The 27,816-nt window shown below is 32.3% G+C and overlaps 1 protein-coding gene and 1 long non-coding RNA gene across 2 annotated transcripts; one reads left to right on the forward strand and one right to left on the reverse strand.

The window, feature by feature from the left end:
- Positions 1-7,079: 7,079 nt before the first annotated feature.
- On the reverse strand, positions 7,080-11,619 carry LOC148607469 (uncharacterized). The gene is made up of 2 exons (XR_015915470.1): positions 11,410-11,619; positions 7,080-7,953 (listed from the first exon to the last, which is right to left on the reverse strand). It is a non-coding gene; the product is annotated as an uncharacterized LOC148607469 (long non-coding RNA).
- Positions 11,620-14,428: 2,809 nt separating this feature from the next.
- Positions 14,429-27,444, forward strand: LOC148607470 (mediator of RNA polymerase II transcription subunit 19-like). The gene is made up of 6 exons (XM_088545655.1): positions 14,429-14,661; positions 19,839-19,995; positions 21,204-21,303; positions 22,236-22,335; positions 24,714-24,839; positions 25,419-27,444. The coding sequence occupies exons 1-6, from the start codon at positions 14,457-14,459 to the stop codon at positions 25,430-25,432; spliced, it is 702 nt and encodes a 233-aa protein (XP_088401781.1). The 5' UTR covers positions 14,429-14,456; the 3' UTR covers positions 25,433-27,444.
- Positions 27,445-27,816: the final 372 nt, after the last annotated feature.

Here is a 27,816-nt window from a genome sequence, read left to right on the forward strand (position 1 = left end):
GATTTTTTTTTATTTATGTAGTCAATGTTTATTTTAATTAGTTATTATTAGGAAGTATAATAAATCTGAGGAGATGATTTTGTTTTTAATTTTGACTATACGAATCTTCCATGACATGTCTTTTGTTGAACTCAGAATTATCCGTAGTCGAAATAAAAAGAGTGTAGATGTATGTTCAGTGGGTGCGGTAAACTCTTAACGAAAAACCCTTTCTACTTTCTACGACTTCACCACTCCACTATTATGTAAATCTAACAGTTTTAATCTTTAGTTCCCTGTCAATAAATAGAATTTGATGAAATGAGATGATGATGATGATGATGATGATTCTTTTTAAAGACCCGATAAAAATGAGTCTTGAAATACAGAAAGCACACTCACCTAAAAGAATTATAATATTTCAGAAAATATTGCATTGCACTGAAAATTAACGCATTAGCATTTAATGTTTATAATGAAAGGTAAACTACTTCCTTATTAAAAAACATAAAAGACAAATTGGGTTAATACATCTTGTCTAGCAAACAATGAAATAAAAACAGATCATGTCTTTCTCAATGATTATAATGGTACATTGCAAATATCTACGGGTAGTTTGAACGCACATGATTTTGAAGAGATGTATTGTCATGAAGAAACATGTTGGTTTTATACATGTTGTAATGTTTACTTATTTCCTCCTTTGGACCAAAGTTATTTCCTCATACTCAATTAAAATTCCGACTTTAAAAAATAATACATCGTTGTTTCTTCAAAATAGATGGTACACCTATATATAATTAAATAGTTCTTGGTAGATATTCCTCATACTTTGTAAAAAATGATTCCACATCATCTTCCAAATATACTGAAGATGTTTTCAAAATGCTGAAAGTTTTTATCGACAACATATTACTCCAGTGTGGTGAACGTTTTTTTCAACAAACGGTAGGTATTCCAGTGGTACAAATAGTACTCCTCTACTTGCTGACCTATTACTTCAATTTTATTAAGCTGACCTTGTAGATGTGGATGCTTTAATCTCAGTTTCCGCTATACAGATGACGTATTCTCGTTAAACAATCCTAGATTCAGGGACTTGATACATCACATCTACCCCAAAGACCTTGAGATAAAGGATACTCCAGATACTGTGAAGTCAGCCTCATATGTTGACCTACATTTAGAGATCGATGGTGAAGGAAAACTATTGACCAAACTTTACGACAAACGTGATGACATTTCATTCAGATTTGTCAACTTTCCTTTCATCTCTGGCAACATCCCTTCAGCACCTGCGTATGGAGTTTGCAAATTACAATTCATACGTCATGCCAGAGCTTGTCGTAAATCCGCAGCCTCTTTTGTATCGCGCTAGGACTCTTGCAGTTAGGCTTCTGGAGCAGGGTTTTGTTGCTACAAGAGTGCAGTCATCACTACAGGAGTTTTATGGTCGCCATCATGAACTTGTGGATCGTTATGGCGTATCCATCTGCACCATGAAAACAGATTTGTCCATCGTGTCATATTTTCCTTTTCCTCTTTTGTCAACCCTGGACTTCAACCTCTGATAATAAACATTGGATATAACATATATCCTTTTGAAAAACAAAATGTTGTTTTGGGCTTTGTCTGCTTTTACGACAAAATATTTTTCAAGTCATAGTAGACATTGTTTTTGCTACATCGGGGTCTTTGAAAACTGAAAAAAGCATTGACACTCATTGACCTACTTCTTCTTAAATAAATAAAACTTTAATGTGATAAAACACATTTTATTGTAAAATAAAATAATTCATATTGTCTGATTATATAGGTATTTAAGGGTGGGGAACAACATGTATGATAATTTATCTTTGAGAAGGGGAATAGCATGTATCAAGTGTTCACTGGGGTGGGATACTGAGTTCTATTTTTAGATGAATATGTAATTGTCACGTGCATGAAAATAAGTTATTTGGGGATTTTATTATTAATCTTTTGGTAGAAAAGCATTTTTCATGCTAAAGAAATACTTTCAATAAGAAAGCTTGGAAAATGCTAAAATTATAAATAAACAATAATTAGTTGACCAATCATCTTTAATTGCTCATCATTATTACGAAAAGGTCACGCAAAAATTTCCTCAGCATTGAATTGACCCTCCTCCACCCCAAACTTCCCCCTTTTTAATGTACAATATCTTTTATTTTTATGTGGCTTTTTTATGTGCCACACTTTTCTGTATCATAATTTAGTATTTATAACAAGGAGCTTACTTATATTGTTTTAAAATTTAAGTCTCCCTGTCTGTAACATTTTGCTGTTTATAACTTTGTTTTGATTTCTTCATTCTAATAAATGACACTTAATTGGATATTAAGTAGTTCTCAATTCTGACTGAGAAAACTAGCAGTAGGGTTGCTCTGATTCTCAGTGTAATTTGTCATAGTATCTTGGTTAAACAAAAAAGTACAACATAAATCTATTTAACAGATAACAAAATCAACATCACAACGGAGAGGATAAATGACAAATCAGTTTCAGGTCACTTTTATTTACTACAATTATAATAAATGATTAACATATACATATACGTGTAGCGAGAATAAATTACAACATACTCATAAAGCATAAATATATCCCAAAAAAGTTCATTAATCAAGATGCAGTAGGTGGGAAGCAGCATCTACATAGTCTATCACAGTAATTAACCAATGTCGGTATCTGTCTTTGAGTTGTTGTAGTCTTAAGTTGATGCACCGGTACACTGGTCTTTTAACATGTAATAAATTATTCAAATATTTCAATGAAAACACCATTAAGTTACTTTATTTCATGACAAATAATGTTTCCCAATATGTGCTAAGATTATGATAGTATTCTACAATTTCACTACGATTCTTCGAGAAAAAATTAGGTGAAATTAAGGTGTTTAACAAAGAAAAGACTGTACTTATTAAAACAAGAATTTTCTGACTGTGTGTTTTCAATAATTAAATGCATTAAAACCAGGAATAAATCGAAGATGTTCTATCGAGTAAGATATTAAACTAGCGTGAGGCTATACATTATAGCAGAATGAGGGAACCATTTACGTTATCAAAAAATGTAGGAATTTGCGATTAGATAAATAGCATGATTAATATTTTCTATGTAACTCTTGTTTAAAAAAAACAGTATGTAAGAAAAGGTTTAGCTCTATACATCAGTTTTTAAGTACAAAAATACTAGTCGTGTAACTGTTTCATATTTCGATATGCTGTACACGTATTTCCTTTGTTCTCTTGATTTCTCTTTCAAGAAGTGACGTGTCATCAGCAGCATTAGATCTATAAAAAATGAAGAAAATTCGGGTTCCAAAAATAAAGTATAACTAAGCAGTACTCAAACCAAAAATATCGAAATAGGAAGCCAAAATTCATATAGACATCTTTTTGTCTTAATGGTTGAGAGTAAATTAATCCCGGAAACGAATACGATTTCGGATTCTTTCAGTGAGCGATGACATTCAACTGTTTCTGTTTCCCTCGCGAACAATGGTTTCGTATTAAAACACTGTCTAATGTATTCAAAAGTTAAAACAATTAGAAATCTTAAATATACGTCAACCAATCGAACTTACACTATAAATCAAACTACTCATGTACTGCATCAATTTATATCGATCGTTTGAATTTATTGAATGTCTTTGATTTATTTTTTAATTAATCATTCAGATTACGAAGGACATTAAAAAAAACCGCACACACCAAAATTCACGATGCATCGTTGCAGTGCACCAGTTTGCGTTATATTCAGGTTTGATGTCGGTTTACATGAAACACCTTGATAAATGAGCACAAACTCTTTGGCATATTGCATATTGTAATTGAACTACAAGGCGTAATACCACCATTTCATGTCTCCATTACTTTCCATGTTAAATTCAGCTACTTATAAGGCTCATAACAAATCTTACATGGTGCTGGAGGGGTTTCATCATGATCAGCACCCTTTATTTTAACTCTAATAAAAATATCAACATACCTTTGAGTTATGTGCCTTCTAAGAAAGAACCGTAAAGTTGAAGTAGCCGGATGCAGAAATCACTACTTTCGTTTTGACTTTAGTCATATCAAGGGCGTAGAGTTTTTGTCCAGAATTATTTTACCATACACTTAGAAAAAACTGAAGTTTTAAGACTACTGCTGATTTATTCAGGTTTCAGATGATACTAAGTTTTTATATCTCTACTTAACTATGAAAAAAATGAGATACAATCTTAGGACTACTTCATGTCTTTTCGAAATACTTTTTTATATGTGCAGGCGAATGGTTCCCGAAACAGGGGTATTACACCTCTAATTACTGGTTGGCCTTTCCAAGTTAGTAAATTTTCGTCGAAATTCATTTTATCGACCACCAGGTCGAATCTGTCTGTCAAAGAGTAATCAAGGGAACCAAGATTCTAGCGGAAATGAAAATTGAAAACAGACACACCAAAATGATACATAGAAAGTAACAAAAGTAAATGAGCAACTAGGACTCCACTAAAAACAGGGAGCATGGACCAGATTAACCGGTAGGGTAAGCGTCCTCTGCTTTTCTAGAGACAATCGCCGAGTTGCTCATAAAAGTCAAGTCCAAGGTAGACACAAGAGGATGGAAAACTATGACACGTTGAACCAATATGTCATATACATGTCCCTCTCATCTAGCTACATTTCTCAGTTGCTATGCTTTATAGAACTAGTGCTACAAGTTATCGCATAGACACCTATGTGTCATGTAAAAGCGCTTAGTTTCTCGGCACCTAGTTCCAGAGACACATACATTAGAATAATTATTTCAAAAAGCAATATCACCAGACCACAGACTGACATAATTTCAGAGAAATGCATTTCGAAATTCCTATGCCATCGTCTAAGCAAAGTTTTATTATTATTTTTTTTGTCATCTTCGGGCTTCTGGTGTCACGAGGCGGTAACCATAATAAAAATACACGATACAATGGATGATACATCGGGATGGTTTCGGGGGTTATACGACCCTTTTGTTAAAAGATTGGAAAAAATGAGCGGCACATAATAGCCTGGAACAGGACGTGTATTCCCTGTCTGGAACTTCTTTCTTCATACAAGTTTCTTGATCGGAACCACTGCCACATTTTTGTAAATACTTAGTGTGTGGATCCGCCAGGGCCTGCATGAAATATCTGAAAAAGCTCTACCAATTGGTACTCAGCATATTCTTTATATTTCATTTCTATGAACGATGGCTATTTATAATCTGGCAGGGTTTCCATTTCTAGTTAAACATCAAAAGGTTTATTATGCATCTACAAGGATTTATATATTTTACACCTTGGCGTCTTTAACTAGGAATAAAGCATTTATGGGCAATTTGAATATATCGACAGTGAACGATTGGTTTATTCGGGTAAACGCATAGAAATGAATAGGCACTGATATGAGGTTAGATGTCAACTACTTTTAATTGAATCGTCGTCAATTCAAACCTAATTAATCAGCATATTTAGTTCGTAGTAAAAGTTTATTGGGTTTGTTTATCGGCGTAAATAGCATCGAATTAATTATGATATATTAGAAATATCTATAAAGTGGAGCCAACTATCTGCATTTGAACCTTAATGAGGTCAGCCAATGGGACTATTTTCCTGCGGTAGTGCAAGATAATTGCAGATGCTAACAGGCTTTACAAATCTAAAGGCGCTGGCGACTGCTATATCAATTCTGATCTTCGATCTAAATTGATAAAAATAATTCATAACCTCGGATGCATAAAATTTCTTATCCTTGCATAAAGATCATACTTGCTTATATCAAACATGTGCATATGTACAATCAATGTAACTAGATTATGTTTGAACAATAACAAACGGAAAACTGTTCGCTAGTGGAGAACAAAAGATCTACAAAGTCAAGATAAGAAGCCTTGTTGTAATTGTTAAACGAGAAAATAAATTGCCAAAACAGCGACTGGAACAAAAATAGTAATCGCGGGTACTATACAATAGGCACTACTAGCGATATCCTGTCATGTATATTGTATTAGTGAAACACCAGGATGGCTAAATGTTCAAAATAGGCTTACTCGGAGATTGATGAAAATTGAACTTGTATTTAAAGGTATTTACATCCATTAGTTAAACAAGTTTAAAAATTCGTTCTCAAAATTATTATCTGATCAAAAACCGTCGGGAGACGAACAGACGGACGGACGGACATGCAACTTTTCAGAGGGCATCACATAATACATATCCATTTCGTGTAGCGTGGTATAAAACTTTAAAGTATAAACAGAAAATGGAACAAATTCCATTCGAAGTCGAGTTGACACATGTTTCGAAAGAATACGCCCGCCATGCTGCTCGTTGAAGGCCAAGGCCAGAGAAAGGATAGAAAACCTTCGACTTTGTCACACGTTGTTATCTACCGTAAATGCAAAATCTGGAAACGGTGAAAAAGTTATCATGAAGTGATCCATTGAACTTTTTATACAAGTTTAGTTGTTCATCTAAGACAACAGCATCTTTCCATGATTTGTGGTTACGTAAAAAAACAATGTTTTGTCATAATTGCGATAGCTATTAGAAATTAAGAAAAATAGAAATAGTTCAGTTCAAATATTTGTCATTCGTGCTGAAACAATGCCACAAAACAGAAATAGAATTCGTGCAAAGAGATTGAAACAACAAAAAGTATAAGGCAGAAGATATTTATTGAAGATGAGCTCTTGCATGCGTAGAAAAGATGTAATTTAAAAGTTTATAGTAGCGTTAAATATAAATGTAAAAGCTGGTGTATTTTCATTTGTAGTTGCACTACTAGACACAATTTTATCTTTTTGCATATGGGTTGCAAATTTTTCGTAGATGTTTGTTTGCTTTTTTTTCAGAGTAATAGAGTAATTCATCGGAATTCTTTTTTTTGTGAAATTATATGTGGCAATTTTTGTGATATTTTTAGTTTTTTTTTATTATTTAATGTAACTACTGTTTCTTAAGTTGCGTGCGGCTACGTACATTCTGTGTTTAAAGTGCTTGGTTCTATGTATGGTCTCTGGATTCTTTACAGACATAAAACAACGACAACATACAGGAAGGAAAACAAATAAAACAATTATGAAGAAAATTTATATAATAAATAGGATAATCAATTGGTTATCGTGAATAACCAAAATATTATCACTCGCGCCAAGAACGCTTGAGGATTTAACTCGTGCGCGGAACAAGTTCCGCACACTCGTTAAATCTAGGCGTTCATCGGCACGCGTTGTAATATTGTGGTAATTCATTCTTTCCAATTAATTATCCTATTATTCATTTTAGGTTATATGATATGAGATATAAGTCCAAATCAAAAGGTTTTCTACATATAATGTTGAAAAATTTCAATATAAACCGTCTTAGAGATTATCAATAAAACAAACCCACTGGTATGAACGAGAGTACATTATTAGAATTTAGAAAGCTTACATAAATAATAGAAGCTAAAATAATGACTAAAGCAAGGTATTGTAAAAGTACAAATGCAATACAGATGGTGTTTTTACTCCCCATTCTAAAAAGCTGGTACTGGGGACAGGTCTTAACAACTGGTCAAAGAACATCTGCTTTCTGTCATCATGGTCGCACCTTGTCGATTCAATGTTTCATTTTATTTCGGTTAGTCGGGAAAAATCAATCGATCAGTGAATGGTTGCAATGGTCACATATTGCAAGCGAACGAAAGTCCCACCGATCACAATATTTCAGACCGTTCGAGCCTTTCATCCGGGTGCAACACGTGACTGGCGTTACTTGGTTGATATTCTGCTGAAAAGTCTTCATCCGGGTGCAACACGGAACTGGTGTAACTCGGTTGATATTCTGCAGAAAAGTCTTCATCCGGGTGCTACACGGAACTGGTGTAACTTGGTTGATATTCTACGAAAAAATCTTCATCCTGGCCTCTAAAGAATATGCATTGTAGTCAATCGTAAAGACGAGAGCTGGAATAGAAAAAAATATACTTATATTGAAGGTTTTTTGGTCTTTGGTTTAGATTTGCTATATTGTGAAAACACTTATAGTGTCAAGTACTTTTCAAGCTCCTAAATGTCGTGTGTTTTTTAAACACACATGTTAAATACATTTAGTCAAATGTTCAAGATTGTTTGTATGTTTCAAATGCACGCCTAAAAATTTCTTTCTCTAACAGCATACGCTTATGGTTGACCTTTAATTGCGTATTTATTTTCCAATGTTTTCTTTTTATTTCATATGGTGGTGACAGCTGCATATAATAGAAAGTTTATGTCTCAGACACATTCATGTAAACAGTCAAGTTTAGTGCTTTATTTATTATTCAAGCTCTTTATGTTCTTTACGCAGCCAAATGTCAAAAAAGGGACAAGATGTCCAGAACAACAATCGGTCATTTTAAAATTAAACTGTTATTGATAGACAAGATCCAGTGGCGAATTTTATGAAAGAGGGGAGGTAACCCGATTCACACTTTTCCTCAAGAAAAATGTGAAAATAATGAATCATATGAGAATAGTGCGCTACTAAAAACGAATTAACTCGATTTTTCTTTTTCAATGTTTTAACAATAAAACATAACATTTCGAAAAAAAAAATCATTTCACAAGAGGGGACCCGGGCCTCACCACCATCTTGGAACCGTCTAAAGAGGCTAGATCATGCCTTTGATATTGTACATACTCGTTATACACTTCTTAAAAATGTATTTATTTTTTGATTTTTATAATTTGATAGGAATTATATACCAAGAGGTTAGGTAGCACTATTTATGGCAATAGGATGACAAGATTTTACAAAAATATTTGGACGAAAAAGGTGTAGGGGCATTATACTATGAATATAGCCCAAAATTATCAACGTAATAACGTAAAAATTATTCAGAACATAGTAAAATAAATAATATTAGTAAAATAAAGTTTCTGTGACTTTAGTTCATGGTGTCACGCCATTTAACAGAACTGCTGTGAATTGTAAATTTTGTAGTTTTAAGGACATATGTACATACACAGTGTCCATATCCAAGAGACATCCTTATATTTTTACATATGATAAACTGTGTAATGATGGATGTATTCACTAAATATAAAATTGCTTCTTGTGTGTCGACACAATTTCTATGCAGGAGATATGACCGAAAAATGTAAAAAAAAAAAAAGTACAAATTTAACAAAATATCTTAATTTTTGTAAACTTCAAGCAACGTTTTTGTCCTTGGAACGGGAAAAATAGCTTGGCGGAGCCTCGCATTTTCTACCCATTCCGTCGCCTCATCACATATCTTCAATAATTTTCGATAATGTACCTATATTGTATATTAATGCAGTTTTTTCAAGAAGTGTGTATGTTTTCTCATTTGCTATGAATTCAAGTCTCCAAATTCACAATTAAAACTACTGTCAAAACATGAAGTTTTATGTATTTTATGCCAATATTTATAGATTAGTACCTGGCCTTGTAATCAAATCGAGACCTCCTCCTTTCATACTTATTTAATAAATCAATTTTTCGAAGGTTCACCAATTCGAAGAAAAGGAAAAACAAAAATCCTTGCAAAATTGTTTTTTTTTGTTTGAATCTGACAATTCAGACCTTTTCTGTAAATACTGTGTCATAGAATAGGTTTGAATTGTCAAATTCAAAATTTTGATAAAACAAAATATTGAAAAAATACCACTAATTTTCGTATACATGTATGTGCACAGAAATCAGTTATACGATTTTCTTTAAAATAAAAGATAATCAGAACCAAACTATAGTCAATTATTTCAAATTTGATGAAATTTTATTTAAGTCGGTTTATGTTCGTGTGTTTATTATGTGTTTCTTTCTATTAAAGGAAAAATTTATCAGTAATCTTTAAAGCATTGAATCAAAATCATATTTATACTTTATCCTGTCCTATTTTCCCCCATTTTCTTTCTAAAAGTAAGATCAAATTTTGGATCGCCCTAAAACATAAAAAAATGTCACCTTCCTTATATCAAGTTGTAACCTTGGCAACCGCTAAAAGTGATAGGGATCGCCCTAAAACATAAAAAAATGTCACCTTCCTTATATCAAGTTGTAACCTTGGCAACCGCTAAAAGTGATAGACTGTATACAAATCCCTTAGAATTCACAAAAAAAAAATTGACTGTAAAAATTATATATTCTAAAGCAATTTGCCGTTCCAACAAGATGGAAAGAAAAATATATTTTCGTAATTGTTATATAAATATTTATCAATGAATCATTATTCACAATCATTAAAAAGTACATGATATTAATAAAAAATGAAAAACATAATTTTGAAGTTGCAACTTTAATAAATAAATCTATTTATCAATAAGGGCAAACTGTTGAAATGAGTGGGCTGTAACTATCTAGATTCATTATTCGTGGTTAGTATATAATTTGATTATTGAGTTTCTTGCAACAGATTTGCAATTCATCATTTTTGTTTCGATTATGATTAAAATAATTCGTTCAATAATGTCCTATGAAAATTCTCCCGTATATTGGCATAGCTTGTCCAACATGTGACATTCTTTGTTCATTTCACCGGTAACAGCTTGGCCAATATAAGTTAGAATTTATAGCCTCGCAGGCAAATACACAGTAAAATATTTGTTTTATGATAGAATCGATATATGCCAGAGGCCGTGTAGGAATTATTATATCTAATTTCTTTAAAAATTGGAATTTGAAGTACATGTATATTTATGCAAATATTTATTCCTACTGGTCAATGTTTCTTTAAAACTAGCTTACTATTATAGGTCCCTATAATTTCAATACATGTATTTTTCATGAAAAGGCGTTCAGAGAAGTTTTTTTTTAATTCTGCATAATTTGTTTTACATTCAAAAACCAGTGCTTACTGCCGATAATATTATAGGTCATTGTTATGATTTGAAAAGTTATACATTGCAAATGATTTAATTACCTACAAGTGCAATTTTATTCTATGCATTTTCTCGTCGATATGTGTATTAAAAATAATATTGTATACGCAATTATATCATGTTTATGAGCACAAGCTGTATGAATATTTTTCGTGTTTTCGAATTTTCTAACGCTATTTATTTGAAAAATGAAAAATTACAGGTGCAATAACTGAACAGTAATGGCTATATATGATACAAGTCATAATTGCATCTTTTTTCTCCTTTTTGATTGCATGTAAAGAGACTATTTCATATTATGCATAATAATTCTGTACCTATGTAATATGGTGATGAGAAATAAAGATATACATATTTTTTTGCAAAGTCAATTTAGAAATAATTGAATCCATGAATTTGATTTTTAAATAATACTTCGCTTTGCATAATTGCTCATTAAGATGTATGTATAAAAAAAACTTTGCAAATTAACCAATTATATTTAGTCACTTGATGAAAATGAAGACTTTTCTATTATAAACAATAAAGGAATCTTACCGTGTCTTTATCTTCTCTTCTGGTTTCAAATCTCTGGATGACTAAAGGTCCATCTACTTTGACGATGATGTCTTTCTCTAATCAATTTCTAAGTCATGTGTGCTACTACGTGGCACGCGACGATGATCACCGGGTCTCAGCCGCTGTAGCACACCTGGTGAGGGTCCTAACGGGGGAATTCAATTGATATATACCTGTATTGGTGTTTTCGTCAATCTGTCGTAGACTACTTTAAATGACTCGATGGTCCAACTAACGGATGTTGCATTTTCCACAGAATAAGCTGTAGTCATACTCTGAACAATTAATTACTCATATTGTGCATTCATCGTGCACAGTCAATTTCTATACCCCGCCACACGAAGTGCCGAGGTATCATGTGATACCCTCTGCAAAATTGCGTTCACGTCCGTCCGTCTCTCTGTCGGACGGTTTCCGGATGATTACTTGAGAATAGATCAATACATTTTCTTGAAACTTTGCACAGTTTTTAAGTACCATGAAATACAGATTAAGTTCAATTTTCAGCAAAATCAAATTTGTTGTAGATTTTCAGTTTTTATATAAAAATTTTGCCCCCCTCTTTTTTCACCTATCACTTAATGTTCCATTAATGTCCTATTTTTTGTTTTTGTTTTGTTTCCTTTTGTGTGTGTGTGTGTGTGTGTGTGTGTGTGTATTTATTTAGCCCTGAACTTACAGTTGTATCGTCATAAATTTAGTGACAGAACGCCATGACAAATAAATAAATATATGTGGGTAGTTGAAAAAAAAGACTGTTGATTTGTTTTCCATATCAATATTAAACTGTTTGAAGTTTAATACTTGGATCGAATGTTGCTGAAAACAGAACCATTGCTCCAGAAAGACCTTTTAAAAGTATATGATAGAAAATCTTATTCATTTCTGGTTTCCATGCAACTAAACACTTAGCTTAGTACATTTGATTTCGTATATTGCTTTTTTTTAAATTTATCTCACCAACACTGATCAATATATATACCATGTATAATTCATACGTGTGTCTGGGTGGCACGAATGGAACCTGACGGAAAACAATGGAGCACTTGTCATTGTCTGCAGATCACATCCCACTACTATGACGCTCATTAATTTAAGTTTAAAAATTGCTCGACTATTTCCTGATTGTAAGGATCATAGGCATAGATGGACAATGTTCAGTAGCGAATCTGGGGATGGGGGTTCCGGAAGTCGACCCCACCACTACTTTAATTGAAAAAAATCGTTAATTTGTACAAATTTTGGGAACTATAATCCCCTTTTATCTGGACCCCCTCCAAAATGCCTGGATTCCCACCTTATACTTGTACCAGATGATCAATTCATAAGCTTTCAGCCACAATAATTTGAAACAAATTGCCTTAGTGACTCATATTGTGTCAATGACCTATAATTGAATAGAATATTGGATCGGTTGTCAAAATAAGTACAAATGTGAATATCGATACAAAAATGTACATATTAATAAAAATCAATTAAAGTGCATTAGCTTTAACCAGAGCGATATTTCCTAACAATTATTTTTCAATCAGTACAAGAACGGCACCTGTTTTAAACTTTAGGGAGGGTACACAATTCAAAAAAACAAAAACAAAACAAAAAAGTTACTATGGCGTGGGCAAGGGCATAAGTTTCGAATCAAAAGCGGTCATCATCACAAATTAAATCAAATGTTTTGGGTTTGGTTTTTTTTTTGTTTTGTTTTTTTTGTTTGTTTTGTTTGTTTGGTTTTTTTTTTTGCTTTGTTTTGTCTTGTTTTGTTTTGTTTTTTATTTTGTTTGTTTGTTTGTTTGTTTTTTTGTTGTTGTCCTATATAACATTGGCATCACGGAATATAATCAGTTTTAATCCATAAAAATACACATGGTAAAATGTGAAACCCGAGATGGGCCTCGGGTGGACATCTGTCTCGTGGTCGATTTACGATAATCTGAATGAATTCGTAAGAAAAAGATCGATCGAAAGCACATGCGACCTTGACTTAACGACTGGTAGGTTCAGGCCCCGGTTCAGCACACACGTAATTTGACACGACTACATTTCAAAGTTAATCAATAATAATAAAAAAAAAACATGCATCGTTTTAATATTTAAAGCAAAAGAAATGGAGCAGGGATTTAATAATTTTAATGTACACTCCCTTTACATTGGAGTTTAGATTTTGGCGCTATTAAACATCTTGGAAAAATATTCGGTTTTTTTTCATTTGTGAGTTGATCGTGTAAATGGCGTTTTGAAGAAAATCAAATTCTCGAGTTTTAAACTTTAAAACAATGGGCAACATTCACCTGCTCTATGTTGCATTTCTAAACTATTTGAGAAAATGAACAAAGTGGTAATAATATACATGACTACATTAATCCCCTTAATAGAAATTATCAATGACAATTAAAAAAGTGAAAATACTTCCCCAAAAATGATAAATAGACAATATATGTATTCGCTTTTACTTGAGGCTAAAAACCACGAATTCCATTTCCCATAGGCTTCTATGCTAATTTCACAATATTCAATGGCTTCTCTGGACATTACCTCAACTTTAACCTGCAGAGGACTATATATCAGCATGATTCTACGTATGTCAGCTCATAATCCTCTGAATGGCATATGGGGTTAGCAGACTTGCAGTGCAGTACTGGTCACCGGAAGTGAAGGGTCAATAAATAGCATGGGAAATCCCAGTGTTTTCACAAGATAGGGGTATATTTAGAAATCATTATGGAGATTAGGCTTCACATCACAAGAAACAAAATGCACCTATATATAAAAACTGTACAGAAATATTTTTCCTTTCAGAAACTGTTTAAATTTTTTAAAATAAAATGAGAACTTTTTTCACAGCACTATGAGGAACAGGGGTAATTTCTGCGTATGACTATTTTTGCGTACGTTCCAAATGCTCATTGGTTGAATTGGTGGTCTGTAACCTTAATTTTTATATTTTCCGGAATCCCGTTGTCGGTTTCAGTTTTATTTTATTTTTTTAAGAAGCGCACGATTGATTCAGATAATAAAAATGGTGGAAAATGAACGAAGCAATTCGTAGACCCGATCAAGTTTCCCCTAAATCGAGCCCAAGAGGCTCTCGTTCCCCTGCATACCCGCGGGGAGATACGACAGGAACTTTAAAGACAACAATTAGTTTGGGAAGAAACCCCTCTATTATTCATGCAGGTCCATTTTACCTTGTTAAAGATATGGGTGCCGGTCCCCACGGACCCATCAATATTGGTGAGATGTTTATACTGATTTTCTTACATTAAGACCAAAGATCGCCGTTATATATACATATGGCATTTAAAGATCAAAGTATTTTAATAATATGAGGAAGACAAAGTATTGAGTAGGTTCCCTTTTTTAATCAAATGGATATCAAGTCATTTATATTGTACCAATTGTGCAAAATTTTATTTAGGATAATTCTGCAAAATTATTCAAAGTATTTGTAATTTTATCAATAAAACAGTTCTTGGTTAACGAAGAATGCCTTGTTTTACTGCAACCTGGAGTAAGTTTTTTGATAATGTCCAATAGTGGTGTTCTGATGATCGGTTTAAGTCGCAAATCAGTTGGTTTAGGTCAGCAATGGCGATAATCGATTGGAAAGTTGCTCAATCGATTGCCATCACAAATTTCCGGATTTCCGTTAGTTCCACTCCCAATCCGTAACCGCGTTTAAAATTAGTAAAAACATGGCTGACGACACCAACAACATGGTTGTTGTGGATGAAAATGAGAAAGATAATAACGATATTGAAGTTTCGATGGAAACTGATCCAGATTTAGAAAAAATATCTTTGCATACCGGCCTCATCTGTATCTAGTGAAAGGGTGTTTAGCTTAGCTGGGCAGGTTGTAAGAGCAAGAATGCACTCATCAAATGTAGACATGCTAATTTTTCTGAGGAAAAACATGGAGAGATATTGGAAGTGAAAGGAAATTTTGCAGAAGAGTGATAACATTCTAGTCATTCTATATGTTTATGTTAATTAATTTTATTTTGTTTATTGTCATGCTAAAGAGAAAATGACATTTATGAGGGTTGTTATTAAACATATTAACAGTATTATGTATTACTTGCGAACATGTATTGACTATTGACTACCAACTGCAATACTGCATAAGTGGTGTTACAACAACCAGGAACTGACTATTCTTCTGGCTTGTTCACTCAAATTTTAAGTGTTCATTGTGTCATCCGTCCGTCTGTTTGTCCTACATTTGTATCCACAACTCCTCCTAACCTACTGAATTGAATTTGATGAAACTTTCGGAGAATCCCCATGATGTCATTGGGTACCTCCTATTTTAGAATTTCATCTGACCAATTTTGGGGGTTTCCAATAGCAAAACATGGACATTGCCATTCATTGTGATAGGGAGTAACAGTATGCCATCCACAACTCCTCCTAAACTACTGAATGGAATTTGATGAAACTTTTAGAGAATCTTTATTTTATAATGCTGTTGTTCACTTCCTACTTTAGATTTTGATCTGACTAACAGTTGGGGTTACCCATACCAAAACATGGACTTTGCCATTCATTGTGATAGGGGATACCAGTATGCCATCCGCAATTACTTCTAAACTACTGAATGGAATTTAATGAAACTTTCAGGGAATCTTTATTACATAATTCCATAGTGCACCTGCGAATTAAATTTTGATCTTGCCAACTGTTGGGCGAAGTGCCACTGATGAATCTGGTGACTTTCTCCAGAAGTCAAAACAAGTGTCAAGGTGTTCATATTTTTTTTTGCAATGATCTTTATCAACCTCTGTATTTACTTAGTGTATTTGGGTAACTTGGTAAATTTAAAATGTAAAACAGTGCTCTAAGACATATCCAATAGGCAATAGCTTTACAATCTGTTTCATACAGTTAGCGTTATAGACTTAAGTATGTAGTTTTGTTTTTTTTTATACAAAAAAGGCGAAGCCATAAAGAGGCCTATTGGACATGTTTCGTCCTCTGTGTTAATGACCCATGCAGTGCATTCAGGACTCATCAGTCAGAAATGCTCCATTAACTAGAGTCAACCAAATAAAAGAAGTGTAACAGAGTTAGTAGTAACATGCAACCAAACAAGGCATGCAAAAAGACTTTATAAAGACAGAGTAGTTTTTTTGTTTTATTTTTAAGTGCATTCTGCATTAAAACTGAGATTTAATCAAATTTTGCTAAAGTCTTCTTTAAGTAAATACTTCTATGTGCATGTTAAAATTATATTTTTGGGGTTTATTGAAATTTGAAAGACAGTTTAAAAACTACTGTGACTTTAAACGAAAGAAATACACAATAACATCCAGCAAATGTGTGCAAACCTAGTTTTCTATTATGACTAACAATTTAACCGATAGAGAGAGATAATCGGTTGATTGAGGCCAACCAATAGTAATAGATAATCGGTTGGTGTTTTCAACCGATTGCACAACACTAATGTCCAAGAAGTTTCAGTCAAATAGCATGTCAATATAAGAAATGCTTTTGTTTAGCTGGGGTTTTGTGTACATTTTAAAGCTTCTATAAATAGAGATGTAGGGACTAGTGTTTTGCTTTGACGAAAGTTTCTAAAGTGGTAAAAATGGAAAACATTTTAGACAAATTTCTAAACAGTTACAACTTGTAACTGTTCCAACAATTGAGAAGTTTAGTTTAATGTAGTCCAAATACAATGTAGTTATGCTGTCTTCGGAGGTTAATTTTTATTTTACTTGGTTGCCTCCCTTGAAAATGCCTCAGTAAACGTTACGATTATCTGGAATAAGTTTAATGCGTCTTAGATATGAATGGTTTAAGGGTTCAAGTTTTCTTCTTTTAAAGAAATGGGATCTCCAGTATTTGGTGACCACAATACCAGAGTTCTCCATAGATTGAAATTTAAGCATGGCCGTCCGCTGCACATTTTGGGTTTCAGTACAAGTGTTAAAAAAGATAACATACGACATGTTACTTCAAATTTTCAGAAAGATAAGCACTCAGGGTACATTTTGTATGAATCTTGTCTCATTAAGCAGCTCTACAAGTTTAGGAAAATAAGTCTTTGAAATTGAGACCAGCCCACCAGCCAGTGTATCCTATATAAAATTCTTTTCAGATTAAGGGTAGGGGCCTGTTTTCTGAAATTTAGACAGTAAATACTGGAAAATTCTACATGCCCTTATTAAAATCTAGGTTGTCCTTTAGTATATACATATTGAAAAATGAATATAATTTGGTTGTCCTTCAGGCAAGTATAATTTAACTTTTACTTGTTTGAATGGTAGTTTCACTTGTCCCAGGCAAAAGCACAGCCTTTAACATCATACCCTGACTGTACAACATTTGCAAAATCTTACTTCAAAACTAAAGTGACATCAGTGGCATGTTACAAATTTGATTTCTACTGTTATTTAGTTGTAAGTCTTTAATTGAAATTCCTCTTTTTTTTACAAGAAGTCATTGAATAAGAGATAACTCCCCTCTCAATTGCTGGATCTTTTACTATTCAAGTTTTACATTCTTGTTCATGTATTGATAATAAATATTAAAGTTTTGAAATTTTGAATGAAAATGTTAATGTAAGTACAATGTACTTGTAATATTTAATGTTTGAAATTTCATGTATTTAAAATTAACATTCTTGTCCTTTCAAAGGACTTATGCGAAGAATTTAAGTACCATTCTGTGTAAGAATCAGGCAATGGGTGGCACATCATTTCCCCCAATTTAGTCATTTTTGCCTAATATATATTCAGTATACATTTTGTACATGTAACTAGAAAACAACTATTTAAGTTTATCCTGAAACGTCTGTGACATAGATATTTTTTGACTGCTTAAATAGGGAAAGAGTGCAGGAAAATTTTCCCACCATTTTTCTGTTGTGTATTTCAACTAACTTTTAATTATCAATATCTTAAAAAGGCAAATTTTACAAACACTTTAATGGTTATTTCTGGTGGTTATCGGGTATAATTAATTGATTAATGCAATAAAATCTCTGCATTTTTTACCTTCATGTGCCACACCTTTTATACATTTTGCCTGATTCTATGATGGAGAAGTACATAAATAAATTTCATTATCTACATGTACATCTTTCAGGTATATGTAATGAGAATCTTAACTTGTTTTGGAAAATATGCTGCAAAACACATACAGGCTATCCACCCTTGAATTTTGAGCTCCACCCTTAAATTTTAGGAGACTGATTAACCATATTTATAACCAAACACATGTAAATATTGAGTAGAAAATTTTTTTTTGTTTTATTACTTTTGAAGCCAAATTTAAATCAGATTAACGGACCTCTAAAATGTATGAAAAACTTAAGATATTTCAAAAACTACAAACAGGGAACATAGGTTGGTTTGCCCCACCCTAGAATATTTATCTGTGGTGATCCCAGAAACATGTACAATAAGTATTTCCACTAATTAAAATTTGACATTTTATCGGCTCTCTACTGTAATTTATGTTGCTACTTGAAATCTTCTGTTGAAAATAATTACAATTTCACGGACTGTTGGAACTTGCCTCTTAGTCCAAAATAGTAGGGGTCATACCTATGGTATTACCTATGATTTCATCATTTGTTCCTGACCTGTTTAAAAAAATCTGATTAAACTTTTGGTTATATACAATTAAGTGTAAGTGTTTGTAAGAATCAGGCAAAATGAGAAAAATCAGAAACATGCAGGTCAAAACCCCCCCAATCAGACAATGTAATATCACTCAAGGATACTTTCCTTAACTGAAAAGACCATTATTTGATCTCTTATCACTGGCTTTCCTCAGAAATTTTTCAATTTAATGTTAGAAAACTGAGGTTTTTGACAGAGTTATCTGCCCTTGAAATGTTCATTTTCAGTGTATTTCAATGAAATTAAAACTCAATGCACTGACATGATAAGGAAAATCTTGTCTTTTTTCTTTGATTCTGATGGTGCAAATAGTCAAATTACACTATCAAAATGATGTTTTTTTCATACCATGTTTCACCGACTGCCTGATTCTCTCAGAGACTGACATTTAGTGAAGGCTGGGTAGATAATCATGTACATTTGTACATGAAAAAGATTATTGTTTGAACCCAAACTGACATTTTACTTGTTTCAAATTCAACTGTAGGCATGGATTTCCTTTGGTGAGCCTGTTCACAGACTGCTCAACTGTACATTTGTACATTGTACATGTTGTCATTTTATTATATTGGTTAGTAATACAGGGATAAAAAAATTGGTGGTAAGCCCACGTGCTCTTGGCTACTTGATTTTATGATGGGCTGCCAAACTGTTGGGTAAAATTTAATATAACATATAATATGATATTGCATGTATTTGGAAAAAATGTTATCTAGGCTATCAGCTTGAAATTCCCAAATTTTACCACTGTAATATGTTTTCTGTCTTTTTTTTTTGGTAGACACCACAGAAGTTTCAGGAAGTAATAATTTGATGTTACACTATGGATTGGAACATGCCTATAGTAGATTCTGTAAGAAAGAAGGAAAGGAAGAGTTGAGTTCATTCCTACCACATCTACCTGGTTATATTGATACACCTGGGATGCAGGACAATAGGTAAATTGATTAGATTAACACCTTTAACTGATGTATACTGTTCCCTACAGCTTTCAAAATGGACAGGGTAATCCAGGTTAAAAGGGCATGTGAGAGGCAAACTTGCAGGCATATCATTATTGACAGAATAGGGCAGTGCTTATAAATGCAGACTCCCCCCCACAAAAAAAGTGTAGAAATGACTTAGAATATGTGGTTATTGTTTAAAACTAGTTTGTTTGATCGTTTTTGTTTTTTTTCCAAATGACAAATGTACAGTGTACACATACTAAAGGTTACTGTACAAAAGAATAGTCCTCAAGACAACTAATATTTGACAGTTTATTGTAATTTGTTTTTATTTGTTTTGTTGTCTACAAGTAGTTATAATTTACATATATTTCTTTAGAAAGGCTGTAGAATACAAAGACAATAATAGTGTATTGACTTATAATAAAAACAGTATATGGATGAGGCTTAAATTCAGAGTAAAATACAAGACTTTACCAAGTGGTTTTTTTTCCTGATTTGTGCTGAATTCATACACTATTTTTATTTCTAGTCAATATTCTGTTATTGTCTTAATACTTTAATCCAAATCATCTTTTGAATCAAGTTCATTTTCTTAAAACATGTTTTTTACATTTCTTCCCCACTAGTGTCCCCCAGGAGTAATGTTATGATGAAAAAGTAGTCATGCAAGATTAGGAATGTTGGTGAAACCAAAGCGCACAAATTAAATCTTAAGATGTTCTTGGCACAAGTGATCATATTTTTGTTTTTCAAGATAACCAATTAATTGTCCTATTTATTATATATATATTTTTTTTTTCTCCATTATTGATTGCTATTTTCAACATGAATTTTAAATTTTGTAGAAGGTGGATTGATATTTCTGTAATGATGTTTTGGAGGGAGAAAGTCCAAGACTGAAATTACGGAATTTCACACTGTGAATTATCAAAAAAATTTTACACAGGAATAATTCGGTAAATCATTGCTATCTATATTATAATAATAATTTGGGGTCTCTAGTGGGGAAGAAATGTAAAAAACAAGTCTTAATAATATACTGTCACTTGAGGCATTTTGGTTGTTCTAATATAGCAATTGCACTACAAAAATATTGATACATATATATACTCTTTCCTTTAAAATCATGATGTACTGTCACTTAAGCAACTTCGTATAAACTTCACATATATTATTATTATGTATCTATATTTCAGCTCTTTAAGGTCTGTCATAGAAAATCCCCCAAAGGCCAATAAAGACTTACAGCCATTATCAGGTGGAGCTTTGGCAGGATTCCGGCTACATCCAGGGCCTGTAAGTAGATTGAACCCTTGACTTTCAACCAACTTGATAAATAATCTAGAACCAACACAACAATCCAGATATATGTCTCAAGCAGTTTTAATCTCATCTGATTATAATACTACTAGTTCTTTGAAACATCTAGAACCAAACTTGATTTTCATAATTTAGGTCAATTTTAGAAAGAGTAATCATCAGAACCAAGGTTATAGCGGTAATCAAAAAAATGTAATCCAGGGGCAAGAACCAGACATAGAAAACAGACTAACACAGCAAAGAACATAAAGTAACTAAAATAATACGTAAAAAGTAACAAAAGTAAACGTGCCAACTCTGACGCTATTAAAACATGGGAGCATGGACCATGTGCACCGGTAGAGTAAGTGTCCTCTGCTTTTCTAGAAACACTCACCGAGGTAATCATAAGAAGTCAAGGACGGGATAAACAAAAGAGGAAAAGAAACTATGACACATTGAACAGATCATTTCTCATGCTGCAGATGGATACACTGTAACAATCTGCAAGTTCACCATGACAACCATAAAACTCCTGTAGTGATGACTTCAATCTCATAGCAACATAACCCTGTTCCAGAAGCATAATTGTAAGAAACCTAGTGTGGTACAAAACATCTGCCTAATATGTCGAAGAAATTATAAAGGAAAATATCATCTGTTGTTTTTCAAGCTGCTCTTCCTTTTATGCCTGCAAAAGATATTAGTTGGTCCACAAAGTTCCCAAAATTAAAGATTCATATTGGCTATGAACTCAAACATCTAGGTTTACAGAATGATCAGTTTAACAAGATGTACATTTATTGTACAATCAAAAAAACCTAAGACTATCCTATTAGGTTTATTAAATGATCAAACATACATGTAGACTTGTACAATTTTAAATAATGATACTACCCTTCTCTTAACTTTCCTTTTACTATTTATAGATTCCAGAACAATACAGATTTATGAGTCAGATGCCCAAAAAGAAACACAAACCTAAGAAAAGGAAGGAAGAGAGATCAGGTGCACTACAGGATTCTCAAGGTATCGTGATGATTTATCCCCCACAATTATTTCAATTTTGGCTTGAAATTACCTTCTGCGTATAGTGAATCTCTCCTTAAATCACAAATTTATCAATTTAACAGCATATTTTCATAAAATACAGCCTAAAAACATTTTGAAACATACAATTCGCAATGTGCGTTTTACATGGAAACTAACTTTTTTCGTTGATCTCCCTTGCCAAGAAGGGGGTGTACAGAATACCCGAATGTGTGTAATACACAGAAGAATAGGGTACATACCAGTGTTAACTTGACTTAATTCTTCCTACATGTAGCTGTTTGGCTTGAATGTTTTAAAATTGTTGTCTCCCTTTGGTTTTTGTAAAATTATACTAAACTTACAGGAATTTCACTTGAATTTGAAAAAAATTTTTGAAAGATGAGTTACATTTCTTTTTCCTTGTATTTCATTTTTCTTACATGGATAATTTATACTTGACGTCAGTTCAAGCCTAATTTTGATTAAGTCATAATTTTCCTCAGTGATTCTATAGTAGAGGCAATGTTGTCTTTCATTTTTTATTTGTTACACATTTCTCAGTTTATAAAAACCAAACAAATGAGATGCCCAATTAAAAAGAATTTGATCATTTCTTACAAGAAATTCCATTGTAGTTCTGCCATTTTTGTAGCTTAGTGGCAATTGTTGACAAAATACAGATAATTGGTTTTTTTTTTCAATTTCTGTGTTGACAAAAATATAATTTCTCAAAAATTTGAAAATCAACAATTATTTGTAGGAACAATAACCTTCGAAAGATTTTTTGACACGAAATTATGCAGTAAATCATTGTTTAAGTCAAATGACCAACAACCAAAAATCTTCTTAGTAACAGAATCATGGTCTGTTTGACAATGTAACCATTAGGATACTGGATTTAAAAGTGATCAGATTTGAACAATTTAAATTTTAGAGAGTCATCATTTAAGGAGGTAGACCTAGGGTAAGGGACACAACTCTTAAAAATCATTAGAACGTTTGTATTCAGCATTTTACATCAATGTCATGTAAGCATCAAAGTAACTTAGACTGATTTCATTCTGTGTCAAATGAAAGCTTGATAGGCTTTGGTGAAATTGAATATGATACAAACATATCACTGACTTCATGAGTTATGTCCCTTACCCTAGGTCTACCTCCTTAGTTATATGATTGAGCCATTTGTTCTACATATTTCAAACAATCGGTAAGTGGTAATAAACTTGTAGTTTGTTTTTAATTCAAAATTTGAACAGTCCAGGAATTATGTGACTCTGAGTATAGGCAGAATGTAACTAAATTATGTTATAAATTTAAAGATACGTATGTATACCATTAAATAATATCTAATAAAGTCAACATTCAAACTGAACTAGAAGAAAATAACTCTCATTGGATTCTGACCAAACCTGGAACATACCGTTAGATCAAGGGTCCGGAAATTTTGACAGCCCATGCCGGACATTTTATTAAACTTCAGCAAACATTTGTGTCAGTCTTTTACATGCTCATATCGAAAATGAACTTAAAAAAACGTTTTTATGTAGTTATTTTAAGATAAATATTGGAAATTGTGTTATTTCATCACATACTCTGTCTTTTACAAAATATCAGAGTGAGTGAACCAGTTCGGTTTCGACCACATGTGGACTTTCCAACATGTAAACAAAACATTGTATTTCTCAGACTTTTTTCATCACATAGGCAAGGTATGGTCTAAAACCTGTACCCGTACCAAATGTTCCCCCTACCCAAATACAACTTTGCCATTGCTTCATTATTACTTGCTATTTCCAGCTGAAAGTTGGTACACATTTACAAAATGACATGATGGATAGGCTTGAATTAATGATTTTAAAAATGTTTGTCGAAAAATTAGATTTTATTCGATTTTCTGTTTTCAAAAGGTCTAAAATGTGTAAAAAATTTTGACCATTTCCGGACCCTTGTGTTAGATATCTGGCATTCTATGAATTGATTATAGAATAAGTGACTAAAGGTGAAGGTCATGGATAAAATGTTTGTATGGGAATGATATCATTCTGTAAAGATAGAATCTAGAAATTCCCTTATGTGAAGAGATCTTAGCATGTAGTTAGTATTTATATATAATTGACAATAAACAGTAATAGACCTACCAAACCAAAAAGAAAATATTGTTTGATTCCAGGGAAATGGCAGTTCCCATAATATATGGCCATTTTTATATTGTTAAAAAACAATTGTTTTTTTTTGTAGTTTCGTACAGTTTGAATGTCATAAAATACTCATTCTTGTAGTTCAAGCTTATCATACTGGTGAAAAAGATGTTTTTTCTACCTACCAGATGAAGATAATGTTTTTAGGGAGGCTTTTAACTAATTCCTGTTTTTTAGATAATTCTGTAGACAGTAAGGATGACAAAGGAAAGAAAAAAGCCAAGCAAGACCCAGAACAGAAAAAGGATAAAAAGAAAAAGAAAGACAAAAAGAAGAAAAAAAGAGTGAAAGAAAAAGATGAAGGTATGTTATTACCTTTCATTTGTGGATCTGTCACTTACATTGGATTTTAGTCTTATCTTTCATACATGTAGGTCACTTCTCACAGGAAGTAATTTATACTTAAACTGAGCTTCTCGTTGTCTGAACTCAATAATTGTGTGAATCAGAGTTAGCAAAAATAAAATTTGATTAATTTTAAAACAAAATTATTTTTGACTGTGAGACCTGTCTTATATTGACAATCAAGGATTTCAAAAGTTGTAAGAATTAAAGTCTTGCTGATCAGAGCATTTTTAGGTAACTTCCAAGAAGAATAGGGATTACTCTATGCTAAAAAATGATTATTCCTATTTATGGGGTGATAACTTGGCTGAATTGAACCTTCAAAAAACATGTTTTTGTTGTTAACTTATGTAATGGTCTGTGTCACAATTACTTTTTTATTGAAGTTAAAATGTTAAAAATTTGAATTAATGACCAGACCTGTAGAAATGTTTCTATCATAGTATATTTACTATAATTCATGTCTTTAGTGCAGATTTGCTGAAAGTGTCAGTCTTTAAAAAAAAAATCTCATTTTTCAATATTTTTTTTCTTCAGATTCACAGTCCTGAAAGTTATTCCAGTATTTAGATGTCAAAATTTTGTCGAGGCAGCTAACACAGAGGACAAAGACTTGTTCCTATCATGATGGAATACCAAGAGATGTGGCTTTTATTGACCACATAATTTTATGACCATATATCATGATTTTTGTCCAGGTTCAATGTGTCATGTAAATTGCCCATGCTGTACTATTGTTATTTATATTTGTAGCTGTGGAAAAGTTGAACATCATGTTATCAAATAATTGTTACTTTACAAGCTCATGCATGTAGGGTGTTTTATATATCTATGTGATTATTTCTCATGTTGCATAACATTGTAGCCATGGAATCAATAAATAAAGTACATTTCTGTCTAAAAATCATGCAGAGAATGATTCATCACCTATTCAATAGTTTAGATGTACATGTACTTAATAGTTTTTCAAATAATCTCTGCAGTGTTGGTTGTCTTTGAAATACTGTATGTACATGAATGTGGTATTTCTTTACTGATTGTAGTGGAAAAAGATTTGCAAATTTGGCTTGCGTATTTTTATGCTTTTCATGAAAGGATTCAGTTGAAAATTAAGCTGTAAGTGCGTTAATATGCTAAACCAAGCTTTTGTCAACATTTTCAACTTTTGAAAACATCATCTATCATAGATTCTGAAAGATTTCCTGTCAAAATATTTTTTTATGGAAAAGATAGGCATGAATAATTTATTGTCTAAAATTGCATGATAATTGTACATTATGGTTGAATACTTCGTATTTTTTATTATTTAATCTCTCTGTTACATATTAATTATGATCTGTATTGTCCAATACATTTACTTCCTTCAACACATTTTACTTATTTTCAGTTTAGTTGTAGATCATTCTAATAGTCATCTTTATAAAGTCTTCATAATAGACAACTTTCGCATTCACCATTTGATTCAAATCGGTTTACGGAAACTGGTTTACGGTTTTATACTATACAAAGAAAGGATATCAGATTTGAAGGCTACAAGAACAGTTACAGTAATGTAGAAATATGTCTCCAGGCATGCAACTATGTAGAAATATGTCTCCAGACATGCAACTTTCTGAAATGTTCTATGATATATGTTTCATTTATAAGTTCTTTGTAGTAATCAGTTGGAGCGTCTGTTCTCTTGGTTCCCTTTCAGTGTCTTTGATCCTACACCTGTTGACCACTGTAGACCTCAGTATAAATGAAGAACTTCACAAGGACAAAAGTGAATGTGAAAGTCGTCAATTAAGTTCTTACTCATCTTGAAAAACTTTTATGTCTAAAATACTTAACAGTCTTTTGTAAAGTCCTAATGGTTGAGACATTCCTCTTGAGAAAAATTAGATGTAGGACGGGTTTACAATGAAAATATATATTTTTATATGATTAGACAAAAATCATTTGTAAATTATAATTAAAGATCTCAATGGCATACTGTATATTCAGAAATTATTGGTATGTTTGTGTTACATTGTAGTGCTAATAATAGTTCAAACTCACATATTAGAACTTTTAGTATGGCTAAATTAAGAATTTTATTTATATCACAAGTAAGTGAAGTGTGACAAAATCACCAAAAAATAATCTTGCATCAATACCCTAGTTGAAGTAATTTGTTGTCTGCATGTATCTTGTTAATTTTATAATATTTTATTGAACCCTGTGTAGTAAATTTATGATACATTGTATTTGTTGTAATGAAGATACTGAAGAAAGTTCTATTTTACTTTGTTAATCAAGACATGTGTAATTTGACAGTTGTCATCAATTTCTCTCTTCCTCAAGTCAAATGTTTTGAAAAGAGAATTAAGTTCCTTGATACAATATAGCAAAAATCCCTGTATACTTGTATTAATAAATGTAGTTGATATGATCAAGTACATGTACATGTAGTTTCATTTGCAGTCATTATGGAATTCCTGTTTCTTTACAAAAGTGTGTTTTTTTTTCTATTTTGTTGTTATGTATCATGTATTTGAAAATCTGTCACTCCTGAATAAAATGATATTACAATGTATTGAAATACAGATTTGTCTATACACATAACCTTAGGGAGCAAGACCTTCATCTGGAAACTTGTAAACCAGATTATATACATGCCTGGAAATGGTGAAAGCAGAAATAGATTGATATGGATATTTTTGTAATGTGTCTATGAAATGGAATGAGGTGCTATAATAGGAAAGCAAGTTCAGATCCCCAGGTCAGTTAATGGATTGTAATGCATATTGTAATCCTGGATACCAGAGGCTGTTGAATAGAAAGTTTTTTTCTTGAGTCACCAACCATGAAAGCAGGTCTGGTAGCCACATCAGCACCTTCCTTCCATCTATCTTTCATGATTAGGGTATACTTACTGTGTGTAATCTTTAATTGAAAAAGTAATTACCAATAA

The sequence above is a fragment of the Perna viridis genome, chromosome 9 (genome assembly GCF_037379345.1).
Source record: "Perna viridis isolate PV_CMFRI_1.1 ecotype Kerala chromosome 9, ASM3737934v1, whole genome shotgun sequence".
Lineage (NCBI taxonomy): Eukaryota > Metazoa > Mollusca > Bivalvia > Mytilida > Mytilidae > Perna > Perna viridis.

Coding starts and splice junctions, on each gene's coding strand:
- LOC148607470 (XM_088545655.1), top strand. CDS start 14,457: ATGAACGAAGCAATTCGTAGACCCGATCAAGTTTCCCCTAAATCGAGC. Junction 21,304..22,235: donor TCCGGCTACATCCAGGGCCT/GTAAGTAGATTG, acceptor TACTATTTATAG/ATTCCAGAACAATACAGATT. Junction 22,336..24,713: donor TGCACTACAGGATTCTCAAG/GTATCGTGATGA, acceptor CCTGTTTTTTAG/ATAATTCTGTAGACAGTAAG.